The sequence below is a fragment of the Dermacentor silvarum genome, chromosome 6, assembly GCF_013339745.2.
Source record: "Dermacentor silvarum isolate Dsil-2018 chromosome 6, BIME_Dsil_1.4, whole genome shotgun sequence".
Lineage (NCBI taxonomy): Eukaryota > Metazoa > Arthropoda > Arachnida > Ixodida > Ixodidae > Dermacentor > Dermacentor silvarum.
This window is the reverse complement of record NC_051159.1, coordinates 19,249,901-19,271,830: the sequence shown is the minus strand read 5'-3', so window position 1 is coordinate 19,271,830 and position 21,930 is coordinate 19,249,901. Positions and strand designations below refer to the sequence as shown.

Genomic DNA, 21,930 nt, shown 5'->3' with positions numbered 1-21,930 from the left:
GCCGCGGATGCGTCGGTGCGTGCGAACGCTGAGAAACGCGCGATGCGGCAAGCGGGCTCTGTGCACGCTGCCGCCAAAAAGCGGCCACGGCAAGTAGCTGCGGCGATGGCCACGTGCTTCGCATTGTTCGAACGCACCTTATCTATCATGTGCTTTTGACACTTGTACTTTTCTTTATTGAAACGAACACCGGGGTGTCTTGCACGCGTAATTCCAATAGAGATGGGCACTTGTCGCTTCAATTCGTGAGATAGCTTTCTGTTTACTGTTCTGCCGACGGAGACGAAGAAATGCCGGGATCCGAGTCATATACAGCTTTGCTGTAAAAGCACGTATAACATATCTGAATAACTAAGCAGGCTAGGTGATTACTTGTCACCGCCCCGTTTCAAAGGAGATACGAAAAAAAAAATCATCATCGTCATTATAAAGGCGCGAGAGAGGAGCTGGTCGCCGCATGACATATTTCTCAGCGTTTGCACGCACTAGCCTGCCATGAATTTCTTAGGTCACGCGCAGCTCCGGGGCTATGCCGCTAGGTGGCGCCCAGTGTTCTTAGGGAGGCGCGAGTGCAGCCTCATACATAACTGGCTTCGACGGTGGCGTGTCGCTGTATCGATTCAATGCCAATACAATATCGTCGACAGTCGTCGTGAGTAGGTTCTTGCCATTTTTTGTTATCATTATTACTTTTATTACTGTGCCATGATTCCGGATGTACCAGCTCAGAGAGAAATAGAGAAATCAGATAGCGCAGGCAAGGAGGGAGGTAAGAGAAACACATCATTTACTACCCTACACAGGGTGCGCAAAGAACGGAAGATGAAAAGGAAGCGCATGTACATAAAAAAAGTTATCGAAAGAATAAAATGCGATGCTGATGACATTGGCTGCATCCACTGAATACGCACCATGTCACGCGACTACCAACATTATGCGCTACGTAACATGCACACGGAACACAGTAACAACACTACCTTAATCATTCCCGTGTACGGAAAATAGAAAAAAAAAACATTCTTTGACCAACAGGAAATGCGCAATGTTAATAAAGAGGCCGCACCGTTGGAATAGAGTGGCCCACTTTTTTCTTCTCTAACCACATCTTAAAGACCGAATAGGCGCGTACCTTCGTCCATAAGCGTCTCCTGTACAAGCTGCTTGGTAATTTGCGCCGATGTCTTCTTAACGCTGGCCATCTTCATGTTGAAAACGTCTGCAGCGCTCGGCGGAGGCTGCTGCTGATGCTGCTGAGAGGAAGCTAGGTTGCTCGACTGGTTCGAGTCTTGAGATGGTGAGTCATGTGCGTCATGACTCAGTGTCGGCGATGAGTTGTTGCTGTATGCTGAGAACTGCGAATCTGCGTACAACCAGGGCGCACAATATCAGTAAATCGGCACAGCTACGAGAAAACAGCAACAGGAGGCGTACGTGTTCGATACATTCATGCGCAAGCAGCCTGCAGCAAGAAAATAAAAACAATAAACATTCACTTTAACCATCCCAACGACATCCTTCGACAGAACTTTTGTGATATGATGTCATGTCCACCATGTTTATCATATCTACACGCCAATAGCCGGGCAAGTCATCTTCCTCGAACTATCCGATAAAGGAAAAATGGCCGTTGTATTGCACGTTCTTTTTTCGATGTTTGGAAATTCGTCACAGCTGCTCTCACCAGGGGATAAAATAATATAAGCAAGTAATTTCGCTAGCCTGCTTTGACATACCGATCGCGCCACTCCGAAGTCTATATTCGTGAACCTTGTCGGTCTGAGCACCGCAAGCAACTCCGCGCTCCAGTGAGACAGGTCGGGAATTCCGCATGCTCCTTCCGCTACATCTCTCATCCGATAAGAACCTCGCTCTCCCTAATAACGCCCCAATTCAAGGCATTAAGCATAAATTCGACCACCCCATTTGTCAGAGCTGCGGTACACACGCGCTACAAATGCCCACGCGCCCTTCCTCAATTGCGCGCATCCATCCAGCTGAGCCGCACCGGAAGATCTGCGCCAGGCGACCGTGGCACCCGTCGGCTGCGTCGGAGTCGTCATGTATTTCCTGGCTTCTTTATCTCGGGTGTACTGCAGAAGCCAGCGTTGGTGTTTAGACCAGGCTTTTGTCAGCATCGCCACGCTACAGCAGGAGCGCAAGGTCAACTCACCAGTGTCATCGGTGTCCGCTTTGTCTTGTTCTGAACAGGAGGACAATCGGCCGTACTGGGCTTTGGCGGCGCTGCTACAGTACCTGCCGGGAAAAAAAAGCATTGAATGGGTTGAGGAAAGTATCAAATGGATTCTGCTGTTTTATGAGCGACATTTCGTTCGTGCATGTTAATCCAGGTGTGCTGAGAGCTCGTCGTCTACGGACTTGCAAGTACGAGACACTGGGTAAAAGTGTCGTGGTAGTCAAAACAAAAAGCATTGGGGTTTATTGCATCTAAACTGCTTCTGCTTCTGCTCGCGCATAACACACGCATTCTGTAACACACCGAACGCACTTGTGCGCCCATTCCGAGTGAAGAACTGTCCTGCCCACGCGCCATGAGGCCCTTTCCAGTCAGACATGCATTGCACGCTCAACTTGACGGTCATTATTTTCTTCGTGTAGTTACTGTCTATTACATTAAAGAGTCGGGTTTTGTTACGTATGCGCTGATCGGTTCACAAAGCCAGCCGCCAGCCTTCATCGGCAACCCGCCAAACTGCACATTTGTGCAGTGTGGCGAGGTGGGCAGTTTGCAACCGACGAGAGAAGCTTTTTTTTTTTTGTTCTGCTTCGACAGCATCGATGAAAGAGAGTGTTACACAAGCAGACATGATTTATATATCCTTGCGCGTCATGATGTAAAACTCGTTATATGTATCACCCATGGGCCGCGTAGCATAACCATTATTCGTATATGGCCACCTGGAATGCTTCCAACCATATCGAACTTATTCCGGTTATCAATAAAGGGCGAAGTTCTTTCTTATCGTTTTATCTTTATTCACTCTTCCTTTAGCAATGTCATCGGAAAGCGGTTGCTCAACTACCTAAACAACTACAACTGTATTTACTGTGAGATGCTGTATACTGACTAATATAGCCAGTATTTAGATTTAGTTTTATCTATATATATATATATATATATATGCTGCTTATTTTATTGTAACTACTTTCCTGCTTTTTTCAATGTCAATCTGCGGTAAACTAACCTCTGGTCACCACGTATTAAACTAATTCAAAGGTCTAGCTTTTTCTCTCTCTCCCCCATCACTGCTTGGAGGCCATAACTATTATTATTATTATTATTATTATTATTATTATTATTATTATTATTATTATTATTATTATTATTATTATTATTATTATTATTATTATTATCCATGACTTGACTAGGCCAAGATTCACGTCAGTTAAGGTTTTACGCCGAAGCATGTCCTAAATCATGCCCCGCTCACTGTGCGGATTACGCCAGATATTCTTTGGCGGGCTTTAGGACGAGCTCAATGTTCTCACAATAAAAGGAAGCATCTGACACCCATACACGTCACATCATCTTCATCAAAGGTGTCTCTAGCCTGGCTTTTTACTTGGCGGGCATTTGCTGGACAGCAAACAAAATGCGCGTACACAAAGCTGTCTTCATATAATAAAAACAATCAAGTTGCGCATCATTCATTCCCTCTAGAGCGCAGCGCTCGGGCGCCCGTTCCTGCGCTGAGCGGGCATCGCAACCGAGCACAGCGAAATCATCAGGTGCACGAGTGGTGAGCGATCTCATCTGCGCTGACGTCAAAACTTCTAAAAAAATGTCGCAGTTTCGCCCTAAGGGCGAAGCAATGAATGCGATAGCAACACAGCAATGTCATACGATGTAAGGTGAGCGGCTTTGGTAGCAATATGAATTGTAGTAAACATGAGCTGATTAAGTAAGCAGGTGTGCTGCGGCGTAAGTAGACCGACATGAAGAGAGACTCGATGACCACGAGAAGGCGCGTGTGAAACGGTGGTGTTGATGAGAAGCGCTTCACGTGGGCAGCGCGTGCGAAGGGACACACCTGTAGCGCTGCACTGCCGATCCGGGCAGCATTGCATGTGTAGTGTGCGTTGGAAAATGTGGCCGGACTATTACTAACTGATTGAACAAGCGTGGTGTGAGCGCGCACAAACAAACATGAATAGATCACACTGAATGACTGCAGACAACGACAGTCAAAACGCTGGCAGCAAGCGCATATATACGCCGCAGCAGCGGCGAAGGTACGTGCGGTCTATCGCTTCAACGGAAACTGAGCGGCGAATGCACGGCGCATAAAGGTCAGAGCCATGTGGAGATAAGCGACGGTGCGAGCGAGCGACGAGCGCGGTTGTTGGCATAGTAGAAGTGCGCACCCCCCCCCCCCCCCCCGCTCCTCTGGCGCTGGCTTCCCGCTTCCTTGCTTACGCGCGGGAGATTGAGTACGTTCGCTCTCCGTGATAGCGCGCGTCCCCGCAAGCTTCCGCTCGGGCATACGGCACGCGGCGAAGATTTTATCTATAGGGAACCTCACGGCGACAGCGACGGCGACGACAACGGTGACGCCGATGGCAGAAATCCGGTTGAAGTGTCCATATAATTGATATCGCAATAAAATAATTACGGGAACACATCACTGTCACTGACATCAGAAGTGCGGTGAACGAGAACGAAATGTCAACAAGCACTGCTGCTGAGCAATGAGCCCTCGATGACGTCCCCAGGGTCAGATAATATATGCATGCATAAACGAAGCAGCTGACGCACCTTTATTTCAAGCTGCGACACGAAATAGACATTTATGACCTCCAAATAAATCACTATTTTCTACAGGAGATTTATTGATTCTGGGGTTTTACGTGCCAAAACCAGTTCTGATTATGAGGCACGCCGTAGTGGAGGGCTCCGGATCAATTTTGAACAACTGGGGTTCTTTAACGTGCACTACAACGCAAGCACACGGGCGTTTTTGCATTTCGCCTCCATCGAAATGCGGCCGCCGTGGCCGGGATTCGATCCCGCGATCTCGTGCTCAGCAGCGCAGCGCCTTAGCTGACTGAGCCACCCCGGCGGGTATTTTCTACAGGAGAGCACCTGCCGATAAAATTGTAAAAGCTCCTCTACTTCCTTGCATGCTCGAACCAGTGTGCGCACAAACGAAACCAGCGCAGTTTCCAGCACGCACCAGCGAACTCCACCGAGAGTGCGTTTACGACACATACAAGTGCGCCCCAACGTCATAGCAGTGAAACCAGCCTCTCGTCCACTATGACTTATCCAGCCATCTCGCTGGTCAATCACAGCGCAGCGGCCACCGCAGTGCGATCCAGAGTGAATCGATCCACAATGGAAGACGCTGGTTTTTGCAATAGGGACCTCTTTATCAAAACCAGAAATTCTTTCCTCTCACTGACTCATATTTCTTTTTTGTAATGCATCTCACTGTATCATCAGTTGGCATCTGCTTTTTATATCATACGCATCCAGTGCTTAAAGTCCAGTGCTTAGAAGGCCGGGCTAGGGGGAAGCCCGGCCCTCCCTCGATAGGTCAACTGTAGCACTGCGGCGCCCATTCGACAAGCGCTGGAGGCATATATATTACCAGAAGTACCTTGTGCGGCGCAATTCTATCTCTCCAATTTTTCGATCGAATCGCGATTAATCGGTTGATGCGGCATGAGTAAGAACAGGAAAGCAGGTATTGTCGTACTGGTGCATGCATTTCGTCGAGGCGCCACACATGACGGTCACCACCCATGTTCGACGAAGATTCTTGCACAGCCGACTCTATCATGAGCCACCTGAGCGTGAAGCTACCTGCTCGTGAATTAGTAAAAGATCACATGGGTCCCTTTTGCTAGGCTACCAGTTACTTTTCATTCGTTTACTTCTGAATTTTGAGTGCTGTGCTACACCAAAGACGCCTCATTTTGTAGGTAAGTAGGTGTGCAACCATAAAATATATTGTTGTAGTGCCTGAGGTTGTCAATGAATATATTGTTATGTGATGCAGCTAGACTTATTTGCTTTGAGTTCACATACCTTCACCCCTTTGCCTCCCGAATTATTTTTGAAAAAACGTTTCAAACTGCGATTTTTTTGTAAGTGCTTGATTGAAAAGCCACATTAAATAAATGCCAGAAGTACACTCAGAATAATATATTTATGTGGAGAACACCCATACGATTTTGTTAATTTCAGAGAGAGTTGGCGTCACCACACAGCCTGAAGTTGGCTTTTTCAGCGCCAACAAATTAAACAACAAGTGAGCGTCCCAAGCACAACTTGTCAGTTCACGGATAACCACATTTAGTCATGTAGGAAGTACGGCACACATCAAATCCAATTTCACTAGCAGTGCCATTCCACACTCTTGAAAACGCGTATGTGTTTCCTTCTTTTTATGCGTTTCTTTGTGCGCAGTATCACTATCGCTTTTCACCCCAAGTTTTTCCTTCTTCAGAGTCTGAGGCCCCGATTGCCTCGACAGTTTACAGGCGGAGAGCTGCCGTCATATGTTCCATCCAAGGATCCTATTTCACCATCAGAATGGTGCATTAGGACGGTCGATTCGGTCCTCCCAGAAGACATCCGAGTCAGAGAAACCATCCGAACGGCAGGTCACTTTCCGGAGCAGTGAGAAGGACGGAAGCGAAGCACGAAAAGAAGTTTTGGCGACGTTCGAATGAACGCGGCCGTCAAAGAATACAAGAACCGGGATTTTACGGACGCTTCGGCCGGACACCGACCTCCGGCCAAAACGTCAGTAATATCCCAGTATTTCTACCAGGCTGTAATAAGCTGTTTCACCGCCGGATCCTGTGATGCTGATTTAATGCTGCGCTGCACTGATACGGTGATTTAAGAATATGCCACGTAGCTGGACAAGGTAACCCCATAATTGCCGTCGCTTGGAGATACTCAGATTATTTTTTGCATCCCGCACAATTAGTTCTAATTATTTATCAACCTCTGAAATATTATAATGAGACGAAAAGTGTCAAAGAGAAAATTATAGAGGAACATGAAAAACTCCCGACACGGCTTTCCGTTGCTCAATACGTGCTACATAAAAACGTTTTTTCGAGCGTGAAAAAACCCGCGAATGCAGTCCAAATTGCCGCGCGACTGGCCGCTCCAGGCACTTTGCGTGTATTCGCGGGCTTCTTTCACGGTCGGAAAAACACGTTAATCTAATGAAAAGATATGAAGCGGCATTTTTAAATGTGTATACTTGGGCTATTCCACTCTCCGTCATTGCAGGCTTTGTGCCCATTCCGAGCCATTCCTCGAGAATGTGTCGATGAGACACAAAAGCTACACACATGCGTCTTGCTTCTCTGTCCTGCCCTACATAGGCATCGCCCTAGTCCTGCTGATATTCCTACGTCGCACCCTGTGCATCAGAGAGATTCGCTGTTTTCATTTTCAACATACATAGCTTCTGAGCATGTACTGCCTAAACATAATCAGTGACTTACATTAAAGTTGTCATCTGTGCGATGCATAAACATAAGCATTGCAAGAGACACGAGGTTGCCTACGATGTGTAAACAAACGCAATTGTAAACTTCGGCATCAGTTGTGCGTCATTTATTTCGCAGCTTTTTCTTTATTCTTTATTCAAGAATTACCCCGCATTGCCCGAAGGCGTTATAGCAGGGGGGTTGCAGGAGGGAAAAAAAAACTAATCTTCATTCGTACAGTACACTTGCTCTTCACAAAGCTGATTTCACTGCACAATAGTTTTGACAAAAAAGGAATCCGCAAGCAAGTTCGTCCTGGCATCGTACTCGCGGATTTTAAGAGGATGGTGATTAGGCCTAGAAACACAATGTGGTTGTATCAAGTGGCTTTCACTGCTAATTCCAGTCTTATTATTAAATATGAGGTGTAAAAACTTTAGTCTCAACTTTTTCCGCCGAGAGGAAAGCCGTTCCCAATTCAATTCGTGTTTCATTTGAGTACAGCTTTCTCTCCGCCCATAGCTGCTCGGTTTTGAATTCTTTCCAGTTTATCAATCAAGTTTTTTTGTGCGGGGTCCCAGACGGCGCAGGCGTATTCTAAAACCAGGTCTCACACATGTTAAGTAAGCAGTTTTCTTTAGGTTTGACTGTGAACATTTCAAGTTCCTCTGCATAAAATTGAGTGCCCTACTAGCTTTTACAATGACGTCATCCACATGAGCAGACCATGAGCAGTCAGAAGATAACGTGACACCTACATACTTGTATGTAGGTTCGTTTTTTATGAGGGTATTATTTATCTGGTAAAGACTTACAATCCGTTTCTTGTGTCTTGTAAAACATACATGAACGCACTTTTTTAAATTCAAATTCATCTTCAACGTGGAACACCAAGTATTAATACATTCTAAGTCTAATTGTAACATGGCAGCATCTTCTTCACTCTTAATTTTCCTATAAACAACACAATCATCGGCAAACAACCGTATACACGAAGAGATACCAACAGAAATATCATTTATATAAAGTAAAAACAAAAGTGGCCCTAAGACTGAGCCCCGTGGGACTCCTGACGTCACATCAGCGTAGGCCGAGCTTTTACCGTTCAAAACAACACATTGTCAACGCTGAAAAAGATAATTTACAATCTATGTGAGCACACTTGAGGTAATATTTAACATTTTAAGTTTAGTAAGAAGTGGATGTGACACTGTCGAATGCCTTGCGAAAGTCTAAAAAGACACAATCTATTTGCCCTCCATCGTCAACACCGAATGCCAATTCATGGTAAAACTCAATTGAGTTGTGCAAGATAGACCTTTCCGAAACCCGTGTTCTTCTTTGGTTAGCATATTATTATTTGTTATATGACGCATTATCTCGGTATATAAAATATGCTCAATGATTTTGCACGAGATAGATGTTAGTGAGATAGGCCTGTAATTCGCGACATCTCTTTTCGAACCCCTTTTATGAATAGGTACAACTTGAGCGGTTTTCCAATCATGATTGCTAATGATTGCCTCCGGATGTGCATTGGATCGGCATGCATGCATTTTGAATATTGTCAAAAATAAATGCGTTACACTTTAGAAATGTCTAGTCTTTAATGTAACCATAACTTAACCGAGAGGTAACAACCAGACCTAAAGACTCAGACGTACGAATCTAAACGATTAAGATGTAACCATAGAGAACCAAGCTAAACAATAAGATTCCCCGTACCTCTCGCTAGGCACACCCAGGCATAACTGAGTTAAGCCACAGCCCATTTTTTTTTTTTTACACGCTGACACGACCATCTGAGACTGCGGCCTTAGCAGTTTCGCTGTAAAAATATCTGTGAGAATGTTCCTCTGAAAATTGTAATTTTTATTGTGGTTCAGGTAGGCCAGTCAATCGATCGATCAAATGATTTTATTTCCAACATAAGAGTTGGGGGTCACCCCAGGCTAAAGCCGGCCAAACGCAGCTTGAAGGTGCCTGGGGACCCATACACAAGCCAGCATACACACAAAAAAAATTATAGGTAACATGCACAAAAATAAACAGCATAAACAACGAACAAAAATGTTCAAAGAAGTATAGAAAAATTCATGACATAAAATGCTGATAAACACACATTTAACACGCGTGGTTGTTACTAGAAGTAACAAACGTAATAATGAGAGATCACATAGTTACATCAAAGTGATAATCTTCAAGGACGACATATAATATTAATGATAATAAATAAAAAAAATTGTCCATGTTGCAGTTTGAATTCGGCACACGCTTCTGCACAACCTTATTCATTTGGTAGTGACCGCTACTTGAACTTAACTTTATCGTCGTGTCAATGGAAGAGAATCTGTTTTATGTGGCATAAAAATTATCTGTTTTATTTATACGCATCGTTTTTGAACGTATTATGTAGTAGTTAAGTGAATAAGCCTTTTTCTGTGTGTGTACTACTTTATCTACCTTTGTCATTCTTTTCTATATTATACCTGTACAATGTTCTTATGGGCAAGAGGGAAGTGATGTTGTGTGCGGAGAGTGGTCAATGGTATAAACGCGTCTTCATATGAATTAACGCAATGCTTACAGGACTTTGCTTTGTAATATAATGTGCTGTCCCCATGCCTATCCCTTAGACTTCCCTAAAGAAACCACATGGAAATGACATAATCTGTAAACTCCTCCGGGTGTTCATATAATATAATAGTTAGAGAAAGGCAAGAAATTGGTCGCACGAAACCGTAAGTAACCTGTTCCTACTTTCACAATGCGGCGCAATACTACCGCGATCTGACGCCAAAATAAAATTTCAAAACAAATGCGCGCTCTCACGCGACAACAGGAAGGGGCACAGCGCCATTCATCTCAGGCGATCAAAAGGCGCGCAGGAGGGAGAAACACCGTAGCGAACTTTCTATCGTTCAGAGGTGAACCGTCAGCGAGGAGGCAGTGATTGGCAGCGCGGATGGCACGTGACAAGCTGCTCGTTCTTGCCCTCACACACCAGCAAGCAGCTCGTCCGCACTGCTGCTCCGGTTTTTTTTTTTTTTTTTTTCTCGGCGCCCTGTTCACGCTTTTCAAAAGTGCGTGGCGCAGCGTGATCTTGACGAGCCAGGATGATAATTTTTTGCGGTCCTCCAATTTACATGCTCGATAGCGATTACGGGCGTACTGACCCCACCCACCTTTTCTTTCAGTCCAGGTGTTCTTTAACCCTTCGATATCAATTGGAGCCCCGCCAGTTTCTCTAAGCGTGGCGGATACTCTTGTTCCCAAAATCCAGACTTTATTTTGAATTTTAATGCCGTCCTCCTACCACTGTGATTGCTACGCAGAGGTGATCGCCATCGTGCAAAGCTTTTTGCGCATAACGAATAGTCAGCATCCAGATTGCTCTGCTAACTTAACATACCGTTAAGGAGGACGCGTCCAAGTCAGGCAAACCAAAGGATACGAAGGCTGCACTTCATATTTGTCCTCTCGCACGCGCTGTTTCTCTATTTAAGTACGCGTATGACGTAATAGTTCAGCGGAAACCCGCTAGGTGGAGTGAAGTAATTAAACGGAAAATGAGACATCCACCCAAATGTAGCAATTGCTACAAAGGAAACCCATACGGGTTCCTCGAAAGAAAGCTTCGCAGTTGAAGAAAAATTCGTCCTATCTGAGCTAACCAGGCGGCTAGCAGATAGGAGGAATCCGCAAGGTTCCTCTACCATCCTCCCCTCTACCATCTGGTTAGCTCAGATGGTAATAATAATTTATGGGGTTCTGATTATGAGGCACGCCGTAGTGGGGGACTCCGGAAATTTGGACCACCTGGGGTTCTTTAACGTGCACCTAAATCTAAGTACACGGGTGTTTTCGCATTTCGCCCACATCGAAATGCGGCCGCCATGGCCGGGATTCGATCCCGCGACCTCGTGCTCAGCAGCCCAACACCATAGCCACTGAGCAACCACGGCGGGTAGCTCAGATGGTAGAGCGGCTGCCCCGGAAAGGCGGTGGTCCCGGGTACCAGGACGAATTTTTCTTCAACTGCGAGGCTTGCTTTCGAGGAACCCGTATGGGTTTCCTTTGTAGCAAATGCTACATTTGGGTGTCTCATTTTCGGTTTAATTAAGTACGCGTACTAACCTGCCCACGCTAACAGTCCTTTAAGCAATATACGCCACTTTTACGTCATATTTGCCTGTTCCCGACAGCATCCGTGCTTGCGTGTCCTAATCCTCCCCTATAGCTCGAAAAAAAAAAAAAAAAAAAAAAAACGCCTTTACCCATGCCTCACTAACTTGCGCATATTACGACGGTTGGCGCATAGCTGTCAATTTTGACACATGTACTTGTTTATCTTTCACCGGTGACCACTTTTTTTCGGCTAACAAATGTTAAATGTTATCGCTCAGCGCAGGACGTTCCTGCATGCAACGGAAGCTTCTCGAACGTTATCGATGCTCCTATCCGTCGTCTGTGGTCACCGACGCTTACGTAGTCTGATTGTATGAGCGACGCGAACTTTCTGGAAGGCACGCGGGCACCAGGGAATACTCTGGAACCTTCGAAGAATCATGTATAAAAGCCGACGCGTTTCGGCGCTCATCAGTTTTTCGACGACCGACGATTGCGCTCGCCGCTCTTGTTGTAGAGTTTCTTTCCTTGGCACAGGATCGCCAAATAAAGAATCAGCTTCGTCACTCGCAGTTTTACGGCTGTTTTCTTCAACGTCACTGCTGTGTGACAATATTTATGGTCATTGGAAAAACGAGGAAACGGACATGTTCGCTTTCTTCTTAAAGTTAGCTTTTGTGCCACAAACATAGATTGCTCATTATTACCGGCAACCACACCTCGTTTTCTCTACTTAACTACTCGAGGCATGCAATCCCATGAGGAATGTCATTGGGCTATTTATACCCCATCTGGGAATGGCGCACTATATGTTTGCCGTCGTGTGCGATCTGCCCGCACTGACGAACTTTGCAAGACGTTTGTTCATGCGCTTGATGACTTAGTCTTATCGTAGGATGTTATCTTAATTTGATCGTCCTTTCGCACTAGCGCCGGGTGTTACCTGTCGTAACTACGCTGCTAACGCTGATCCTGTACACTGCCGTCCGACCGAATTTCACACATCCAACGTACACTTGTACAATGCACTGTCGATAAGGCGTCATCGAACATCCCTGCTGTTCTTGCCAAGAGAAGGGCGGTAGCCGGCGCTTTTGCGTCGACTACAGTCACCTGCGTAACATCACGCCTCAGTTGACCTTCCAGTACACCTGGGCTACTTATGCAGAGCCGAGTACTGCTCGCGCATAGTTGTTATTTTCGGGCACCTGACATGGGCCGTGAGAATTAAGGCTCCTTTTATAACACCTTTAAATTCATACCGTGCCGCGTATGTAATGCCTTGGTACAGTTAGAACCGATTACGTATCAACTCCCTATTTTACAGTTATAAGGGTTACCTAACGTGCTCAAGACGATGTAATAGTGCCACTTCGAACGTCATGAAAAGCCATCACCGCTCACTAACATTTCCTGTCCCGTTTCTTGCACACCCGTCTGCGGCCTTGAATTTCACCCGGTATGCCAGCGGCCATGAAACAGGCATTGTTCTCTTTCAATCGCAGCGCAGTACGCAACTTCATAAGCCAGCCACGCTCTAAGAACCCGGGAAAGGATTTTTTTCCACTACTGAAAACCATTATGTGGCATTACGAGCAGAAAACAGCGCTAAACGACAGGACGAAGAGAAGGACACAGACCACATCGCTGACTAACAACCAAGTGTTTTTATTGTTTCAGTCAGCATATATGTAGTCCACCGCTATCGCAAAGAACAGAAAAACCAAAAGAAAAGTAATTGCGCAGGGCCAATAAATTGCAATCAACGAGAAAGGAAAGCTATCTCCTTCGGGAGGAGTGAAATCGAGGAGAGGCGTCGTCACTATATTATGGATATCAAAGGCTTCAGAAATAAGACGTGCGCGTTCATTGTAGTGTTTTTACAAGCAGGTCAAATCTTTAAAAGACGGCCTGCAGCCACATGCATTGCAATGCAATGGTAATTGACTATCTATAGCTTGTTTGTTAACCTTGCTCGAGTGTTAGCGCATGCGGTCATTGACGCTTGCATGAAAGAGTAATTTTGCAAACTACACCGGTCACAAGAGTCAACAAACCGCTGCCTGCACTTCTTTTAGAACTAATTTTTTGCTCTCGGTCACCCGATTGACTTGTTGGCACAGCCTATGTAACTTGTTTCACGGGGCGAACAAATTAATGCCTGCCCTGCTGACAAGCTTTTTGAGATTAGGTGCGACGTGGTGCACATATGGGATAACAGTAACTATTTGGTGCGAATGATTCTTAGATTGAGCGGCTGCCGAGTGCTTACCTGTAAGGCCTGCTGCGAGGCTTTTGGCGATGCTAGTAAAAAGCGTTAATGGGAAACCGGCGAGCTTCAGCCGTGCTATACTTGCAATTCGAAGCTTGCATCTGCTTGGTGGTCACAAGAGCTGGTAAGAGCCGCCTTCATACCACGCTTTACGCTGTTTGAGTGCCCTGAGGAAAAAGAGAGAAGGCTCTTACGAGACCATATGAGCACCAAGTCTGATAACCGGTGCTCCAGGACACGTTTAAATCAGGTGTCGAGCATCTGACCTTGTCACAGGAGCGGAGCACTTGGGCCTCGTTGTTCTGTACAAATATAGCCGTTTGAGAAAAGACATGTATTGTCTGTTCTGTTGACCATCTCGTTTTAGAGTGTCCCGCATTCGTTGCGCAGCGCGCATTGTTAATTAAGGAATATAGACTTATTGGGCTGCAATATGCGACCCTTGACGATTGCCCATTTCCAAGGGGGTGCGCTTCCCGATGGGGCCAGGCCAATCGAGCTCTGCTAACTTTTGTGAAGGACACTGACTTAGCCTCCCGTTTATAGACATTATTTCTATTTTGCTTTGTTTTGTCTGTCTCCGTCATTTCTTTATTTCCTCTTTTCTTTCCTCCTATTTTCATATATTCTACTCCCTCCTCCTAAAACAATAGGCAGGCGTTTTGCCCCTCTCGGTGGTAGTTGTCAGCTTGCTCCCTCCCTATTTCCTTCGTGTCCTTGTGTTATATGAGTACAAATCAAATAATAGTAATAAAAATAATCGTGACCGTGATGCCGTATGACACCAACATTTGCATCGTTTCCGCTTTGCAGGACATTCGCACTGAACTTGATTACTTTGTAAAGGTCAGAGCAGAATTGTTGCGGACAAAAAGAGGCCGAGACAATAAAGACGCTACTGTGTCCGTTGTCAACAAATACTCCTAGATAACGTGCACGGACTGCCTCAAAGCGTTTTTAGAGGTCAGTGTCATTGGGGCGAAATAATAGCACAAGAAATAAATGCGACTTTTGCTTGGCGAAAATAACAGTCACTCCATGTATGTGGCTTCCATACAGGGTGGCGTTCCTTTTTTCTCTCTTTTATTGCGCTAGCAATTACATGGACACCCTAGGCGAATTCCTACCGAGTCGTCGTCGTGAAGCTCCGTATAAAGGGCGAGTGAAAGCGTCCGAGGGAAGCCGACAATCGCGGCCCATGTGTCGACAGCTGGCGAGAGACTTCTCGGGCGCGCACCGCGTGAGCAGACCAGCGTCGGCGCTCCACGGTGCTGGGCGTCCATGTCGGGAAAGAGCGTACCGGAGTGCGGGAACGGCTTTTCTAGGCGCGCTCCTCCTCTCCTGCCAGATGTCGCGCGGTGATTGGACGCTCAAGCGGCGGCGCGGCGAGCGGAATCCTTTCACTTGTGCAGGTGTGGCGCCCTTTCCTGCGCTGCGCCGGTATCAACCGGGCGTGTCAGAAGCGATCTTAAGGAATTCCTGTTAATTTATTCGATTATTTCATGAGTATTCCTGTATTTCATATTATTCTGAACCTAGTTAGTTTAATTTTACACAGTCTTGCGCTGGGATTGGCATATTTTGGCCCTGTTTTGCGCTTGTGTTTTCTGAACGTGACGACATGACACATTAGACGCCGACACCCCGGGCCCCTAAAGTTCTTCGCACTTTAAACATTTCTTCTTTATGTACTTGGGCGATAGATTCTTCTAAAAATGTCATACTAACAAGCCCAAACAGACGACGGTCACGCGCAGAGGCATGGAGGCTTAAGTCGGGAAGCATAGGAAAGGCTGAGGACACACAAACTCGCATCGCAGAATAGAGAGAGAGAGAAATAACATTTCTCAGTACGAAATCAACTAAAGCCCCAGTCCGATAGATTCTTCTAAAAATGTCATACTAACAAGCCCAAACAGACGACGGTCACGCGCAGAGGCATGGAGGCTTAAGTCGGGAAGCATAGGAAAGGCTGAGGACACACAAACTCGCATCGCAGAATAGAGAGAGAGAAATAACATTTCTCAGTACGAAATCAACTAAAGCCCCAGTCCGATAGATTCTTCTAAAAATGTCATACTAACAAGCCCAAACAGACGACGGTCACGCGCAGAGGCATGGAGGCTTAAGTCGGGAAGCATAGGAAAGGCTGAGGACACACAAACTCGCATCGCAGAATAGAGAGAGAGAAATAACATTTCTCAGTACGAAATCAACTGAAGCCCCAGTCCGATAGATTCTTCTAAAAATGTCATACTAACAAGCCCAAACAGACGACGGTCACGCGCAGAGGCATGGAGGCTTAAGTCGGGAAGCATAGGAAAGGCTGAGGACACACAAACTCGCATCGCAGAATAGAGAGAGAGAAATAACATTTCTCAGTACGAAATCAACTAAAGCCCCAGTCCGATAGATTCTTCTAAAAATGTCATACTAACAAGCCCAAACAGACGACGGTCACGCGCAGAGGCATGGAGGCTTAAGTCGGGAAGCATAGGAAAGGCTGAGGACACACAAACTCGCATCGCAGAATAGAGAGAGAGAGAAATAACATTTCTCAGTACGAAATCAACTAAAGCCCCAGTCCGATAGATTCTTCTAAAAATGTCATACTAACAAGCCCAAACAGACGACGGTCACGCGCAGAGGCATGGAGGCTTAAGTCGGGAAGCATAGGAAAGGCTGAGGACACACAAACTCGCATCGCAGAATAGAGAGAGAGAAATAACATTTCTCAGTACGAAATCAACTGAAGCCCCAGTCCGATAGATTCTTCTAAAAATGTCATACTAACAAGCCCAAACAGACGACGGTCACGCGCAGAGGCATGGAGGCTTAAGTCGGGAAGCATAGGAAAGGCTGAGGACACACAAACTCGCATCGCAGAATAGAGAGAGAGAAATAACATTTCTCAGTACGAAATGAACTAAAGCCCCAGTCCGATAGATTCTTCTAAAAATGTCATACTAACAAGCCCAAACAGACGACGGTCACGCGCAGAGGCATGGAGGCTTAAGTCGGGAAGCATAGGAAAGGCTGAGGACACACAAACTCGCATCGCAGAATAGAGAGAGAGAGAAATAACATTTCTCAGTACGAAATCAACTAAAGCCCCAGTCCGATAGATTCTTCTAAAAATGTCATACTAACAAGCCCAAACAGACGACGGTCACGCGAAGAGGCATGGAGGCTTAAGTCGGGAAGCATAGGAAAGGCTGAGGACACACAAACTCGCATCGCAGAATAGAGAGAGAGAAATAACATTTCTCAGTACGAAATCAACTAAAGCCCCAGTCCGATAGATTCTTCTAAAAATGTCATACTAACAAGCCCAAACAGACGACGGTCACGCGAAGAGGCATGGAGGCTTAAGTCGGGAAGCATAGGAAAGGCTGAGGACACACAAACTCGCATCGCAGAATAGAGAGAGAGAAATAACATTTCTTAGTACGAAATCAACTAAAGCCCCAGTCCGATAGATTCTTCTAAAAATGTCATACTAACAAGCCCAAACAGAGGACGGTCACGCGCAGAGGCATGGAGGCTTAAGTCGGGAAGCATAGGAAAGGCTGAGGACACACAAACTCGCATCGCAGAATAGAGAGAGAGAAATACATTTCTCAGTACGAAATCAACTAAAGCCCCAGTCCGATAGATTCTTCTAAAAATGTCATACTAACAAGCCCAAACAGACGACGGTCACGCGCAGAGGCATGGAGGCTTAAGTCGGGAAGCATAGGAAAGGCTGAGGACACACAAACTCGCATCGCAGAATAGAGAGAGAGAAAAAACATTTCTCAGTACGAAATCAACTAAAGCCCCAGTCCGAGCCCCCTGGCCCAGCACGTTCGCAGAAGTGCGTCTCACAGCCAAGAGAAAACGTCATGTCAAGCAGACACGCATTCGCTTAGCTGCAATACTCGTTGCATGCGCGTAACCGAGAAGCGCAAGGGCTTCTGCGATGACAGAAGGAAGTCCTTGCACAGAGTTGTAAATTACATTGCACGTATCGGCCGTTTATTTGCATATCATTAAAGAGAAATGTTTCACCAGTGTTCTGCTTAACGTAGATTCCTTCGAGCACGTCAGATACGGTGCCTTTTTCTTATGTTGCCACCCGGTCACTGAAGCTTCCCCAGCGTGACCACTCGCGTTTAGATAGCCTTCTTCCGATAAGCTCTTTTCTTGAGGAGCGAATCTAAAATTTAGCTAAAGAAGCATGCTGCAAGGTTAATTTTGGCATCTCGCATACTCTCGCTTAAGTGGCGGTATTTTTTTTTAATATGAACTGAAGCCGCAATGTCTTACAAGCCACCGCTTCCACATACAAAAATGCAAGAACAAATGCAGGGTACGCTATCAGTGCCGTCATGCGCGAATGAGCAAAATGTTATAACAGTATATGGAACCATACAAATTATAGAGGGGAAGTGGAAAATAAAATAAAGTGATGTTTGCTGAGCCTTACCATGCCCCGTTAGTGCCGTTGAGTTTTCGCGCGCCAAGAAGAAGCGTGCCGATGACAGCGTCGTTTCACAGATGCATCGGTGGCGAATTCAATTTACGCGGCTGCTCCCGCTCGCCTCCTCAAACACACGCGCCCATCCACGCCTCGTGCGTCGGATGACTAATGACCGAGATGCGCCGCCTAAAGCCGCGCGTGACCACTTTGTTTCCGCCGGCAATCGCGGTTCGACGATAATTTTTGTAGACCGCGTCTGGCTGTCAAGCGACAAGTATCGACACAATGACCGTCATCGCATGATGAATGACGGACTTTCTTTCTACATGGATACCCAGGTCCACTAGGAATGGGCGGCGTTGCACAACGGCGTCGTATCTTTCCAAACACCAGCAACTTGCTGGGATAGAGAGCAGTTCCACTGCCTCCCGTTGGTGGCACCATTGCACGGGAGTCAGCACTGACAGCACGAACTAAACTATCTGTAAGATCACTTCTGATGAAATTCTTCCTCGACGAATGACCACACACACGCGCACACTATATATATATATATATATATATATATATATATATATATTGTAAAGGGTTTATTAGAGATCGGCGCAGCGCAGCGTAGACAGTCAAACGAGACACGGCTTTTCAGCACGAGCGCCGTTGCGAGCAAAAGCGCTGGACCCACATGCGTCTGGCAGACTAGAGCTGGACCCACTAGCGTCTCTCTTTGCTACAATTACTCCGGGAGTGATAAGGGAGCCGTCCGGCGACCTAACAGCTCGTCAGGATGACAGGATCGTAGTATGGCTTGAGGCGGTCGACGTGGACAATGTCTCGTCCACGACGGCGCTGGTCCGAAGACGGTTGAACTGGCTCGATAACAAAATTAACGGGAGATGCGCGTTCGACGACGCGGTAAGGGCCTTCATATTTCGGGAGTAGTTTCGATGAGAGGCCAGGGGTGGTGAACGGGACAGAGAGCCACACAAGCGCGCCAGGAAGGTGACCGCGGAAGTGGAGTCGCCGCGAGTGTTCTTCTGGCGCTCTTGGTCGTTGGAAGTAAAGGCACGTGCGAGGTCACGGCATTCTTCAGCATGCCGTGCTGTGGCAGAAATAGGTGAGCCCTCGGATGCATCCGGCCGGTAAAGTAATAGTGTGTCCATGGTATGCGACGGGTGCCGACCGTATAGTAAGAAAAAGGGCGAAAAGCCAGTGGTGCTCTGAGTAGCGGTGTTGTACGCGTAGGTGACGAAGGGCATAATGGCGTCCTAGTTCGTGTGGTCGGAAGCGACGTACATTGAAAGCATGTCGCCGAGCGTGCGGTTGAAGCGTTCTGTGCGGCCATTGGTTTGTGAGTGGTACGCCGTAGTTGTGCGATGAATAACGTGGCACTCTTTAAGAATGGCTTCAACCACTTCCGACAGGAAGACATGTCCGCGATCACTGAGCAATTCCTGGGGTGGACCATGCCGCAGGATGAATCGGCGAAGCAGGAATGGGGCAACATCGCGCGCTGTAGCTGCTGGGAGAGCGGCGGTTTCGGCGTATCGTGTGAGGTGATCTACTGCCACAATAGCCCAGCGGTTACCAGCCGACGTCAAGGGAAGTGACCCATAGAAATCAATTCCAACGCGCCCGAACGGCCGGGTAGGGCAGGGCAGAGGCTGCAGACCAGCCGGCGAGAGCTGGGGTGAAGATTTCCGGCGCTGGCAGTCGGGGCAGGAGCGAACGAACTGTTGAATGTACTTGTACATTCCTCGCCAGTAGTAGCGCTGTCGAAGGCGCTGGTAGGTTTTGAAAACTCCCGAGTGTGCGCACTGTATATCGGTGTGAAAGGATGCGCAGATATCGGAGCGCAGACTGCGAGGAACTACTAAAAACCACTGGCGGCCGTCTGCGGCATAACTGCGTCGGTGAAGCAGGTTGTCGCGAACCGCGAAATGGCGAGCCTGACGACGCAACGTACGAGTGGTTGACTGTGGTGATGGGTCAGCAAGCAAGTCTATAATCGAAGCAATCCACGGGTCCTTGCGCTGCTCGGAAGCGATAGTCTCAAGGTCGATTGTAGAAACAGCTAGCTGGGATAGTGAGCAGCAGGTATTGTCGTCAGGCAAGGGAGAGCGTGATAGGGCGTCGGCATCAGAGTGTTGGCGTCCGTTGCGGTACAGCACACGGATATCGTAGTCCTGCAGGCGAAGTGCCCAGCGGGCAAGCCGACCTGAAGGATCCTTCAACGATGACAGCCAACATAGTGCATGGTGGTCGGTGACGACATCAAATGGGCGGCCATACAAATAAGGCCGGAACTTAGTAAGAGCCCAGATGATCGCCAGACATTCTTTTTACCGTGACAGTGTAATTGGTCTCGGCTTTCGTAAGGGTGCGACTGGCATAGGCCACGACATATTCAGGAAAGCCAGGCTTGCGCTGCGCAAGGACAGCGCCTAGGCCAACACCGCTGGCATCTGTGTGTACTTCTTTAGGGGCCGTCGGGTCGTAGTGGCGCAAAATTGGGGGAGTCGTCAGCAAACGACGGAGATTTGCGAACGCTTCCTCGCACTCTGACGACCACGAATGAAGGGGTCCGTTGCATCCAAGGATCTTCGTCAGAGGTGATATGATGGCGGCGAAATTTCGAATGAAGCGTCGGAAGTAAGAACACAAACCGATGAAACTTCGCAGTTCTTTGATGGACGTAGGTTTAGGGAATTCGGCGAGGGCACGAAGCTTGGCTGGATCGGGGAGAATTCCATCCTTGGAAACAACGTAACCCAGTATCGTCAGCTGCCGCGCTGCAAATCGGCACTTCTTTAAATTCAGTTGTAGGCCGGCGTTTCTCAAACACGTCAAAACACGCTGGAGGCGTTGAAGGTGCGTGGAGAAGTCCGGAGCAAAAACAACGACGTCATTAAGGTAGCACAAGCACATGTGCCATTTCAAGCCGCGCAGAACGCTATCCATCATGCGCTCAAAAGTTGCTGGCGCATTACAAAGTCCAAACGGCATGACGTTAAATTCGTACAAGCCGTCGGGCGTGACAAAGGCTGTCTTCTGTCGATCGTCATCTGCCATAGGTACTTGCCAATACCTTGAGCGCAGATCGAGAGATGAAAAAAATTCTGCTCCTTGTAGGCTGTCAATAGCGTCGTCGATTCGCGGAAGCGGGTAAACGTCCTTACGAGTGATCTTGCTGAGGCGCCGATAGTCCACACAGAACCGTACAGAACCGTCTTTCTTCGTAACAAGGACGACGGGAGATGCCCATGGACTGTGGGAAGGTCGGATCACTTCACGGCGGAGCATATCGGCCACTTGTTCATTAATCACGCGACGTTCTGTAGCCGATACACGATATGGGCGTTGCCGCAATGGCGATTGGGAGCCAGTATCGATGTGGTGCGTAACAGTTGACGTCCGGCCCAGGGAAGGGTTGCCCGACGTCGAAAGAAGCACGAAATTCTTGTAGGAGGCACAGAAGCTGGGATCGCTGGCCCGGTGTAAGGTCATCGGCAACAGAAGAATCGAACACATCTATAGGCAATGGGCCAGACGTAGAAATCGAGCCGAGCGTACTGTAACGGACACAGTATGGGTCTTC

The 21,930-nt window shown here is 47.3% G+C and overlaps 1 protein-coding gene across 1 annotated transcript in view; it reads right to left on the bottom strand.

The window, feature by feature from the left end:
* The window catches only part of LOC119456565 (NGFI-A-binding protein homolog), a 624,616-nt gene that overhangs the window by 8,805 nt on the left and 593,881 nt on the right, over window positions 1-21,930 (bottom strand). The window contains exons 15-16 of the mRNA XM_037718396.2: window positions 2,171-2,253; window positions 1,130-1,360 (exon numbers count right to left, since the gene is read on the bottom strand). Coding sequence (XP_037574324.2) covers window positions 1,130-1,360; window positions 2,171-2,253 — 314 coding nt within the window. The remainder of the gene's footprint in view (window positions 1-1,129; window positions 1,361-2,170; window positions 2,254-21,930) is intronic.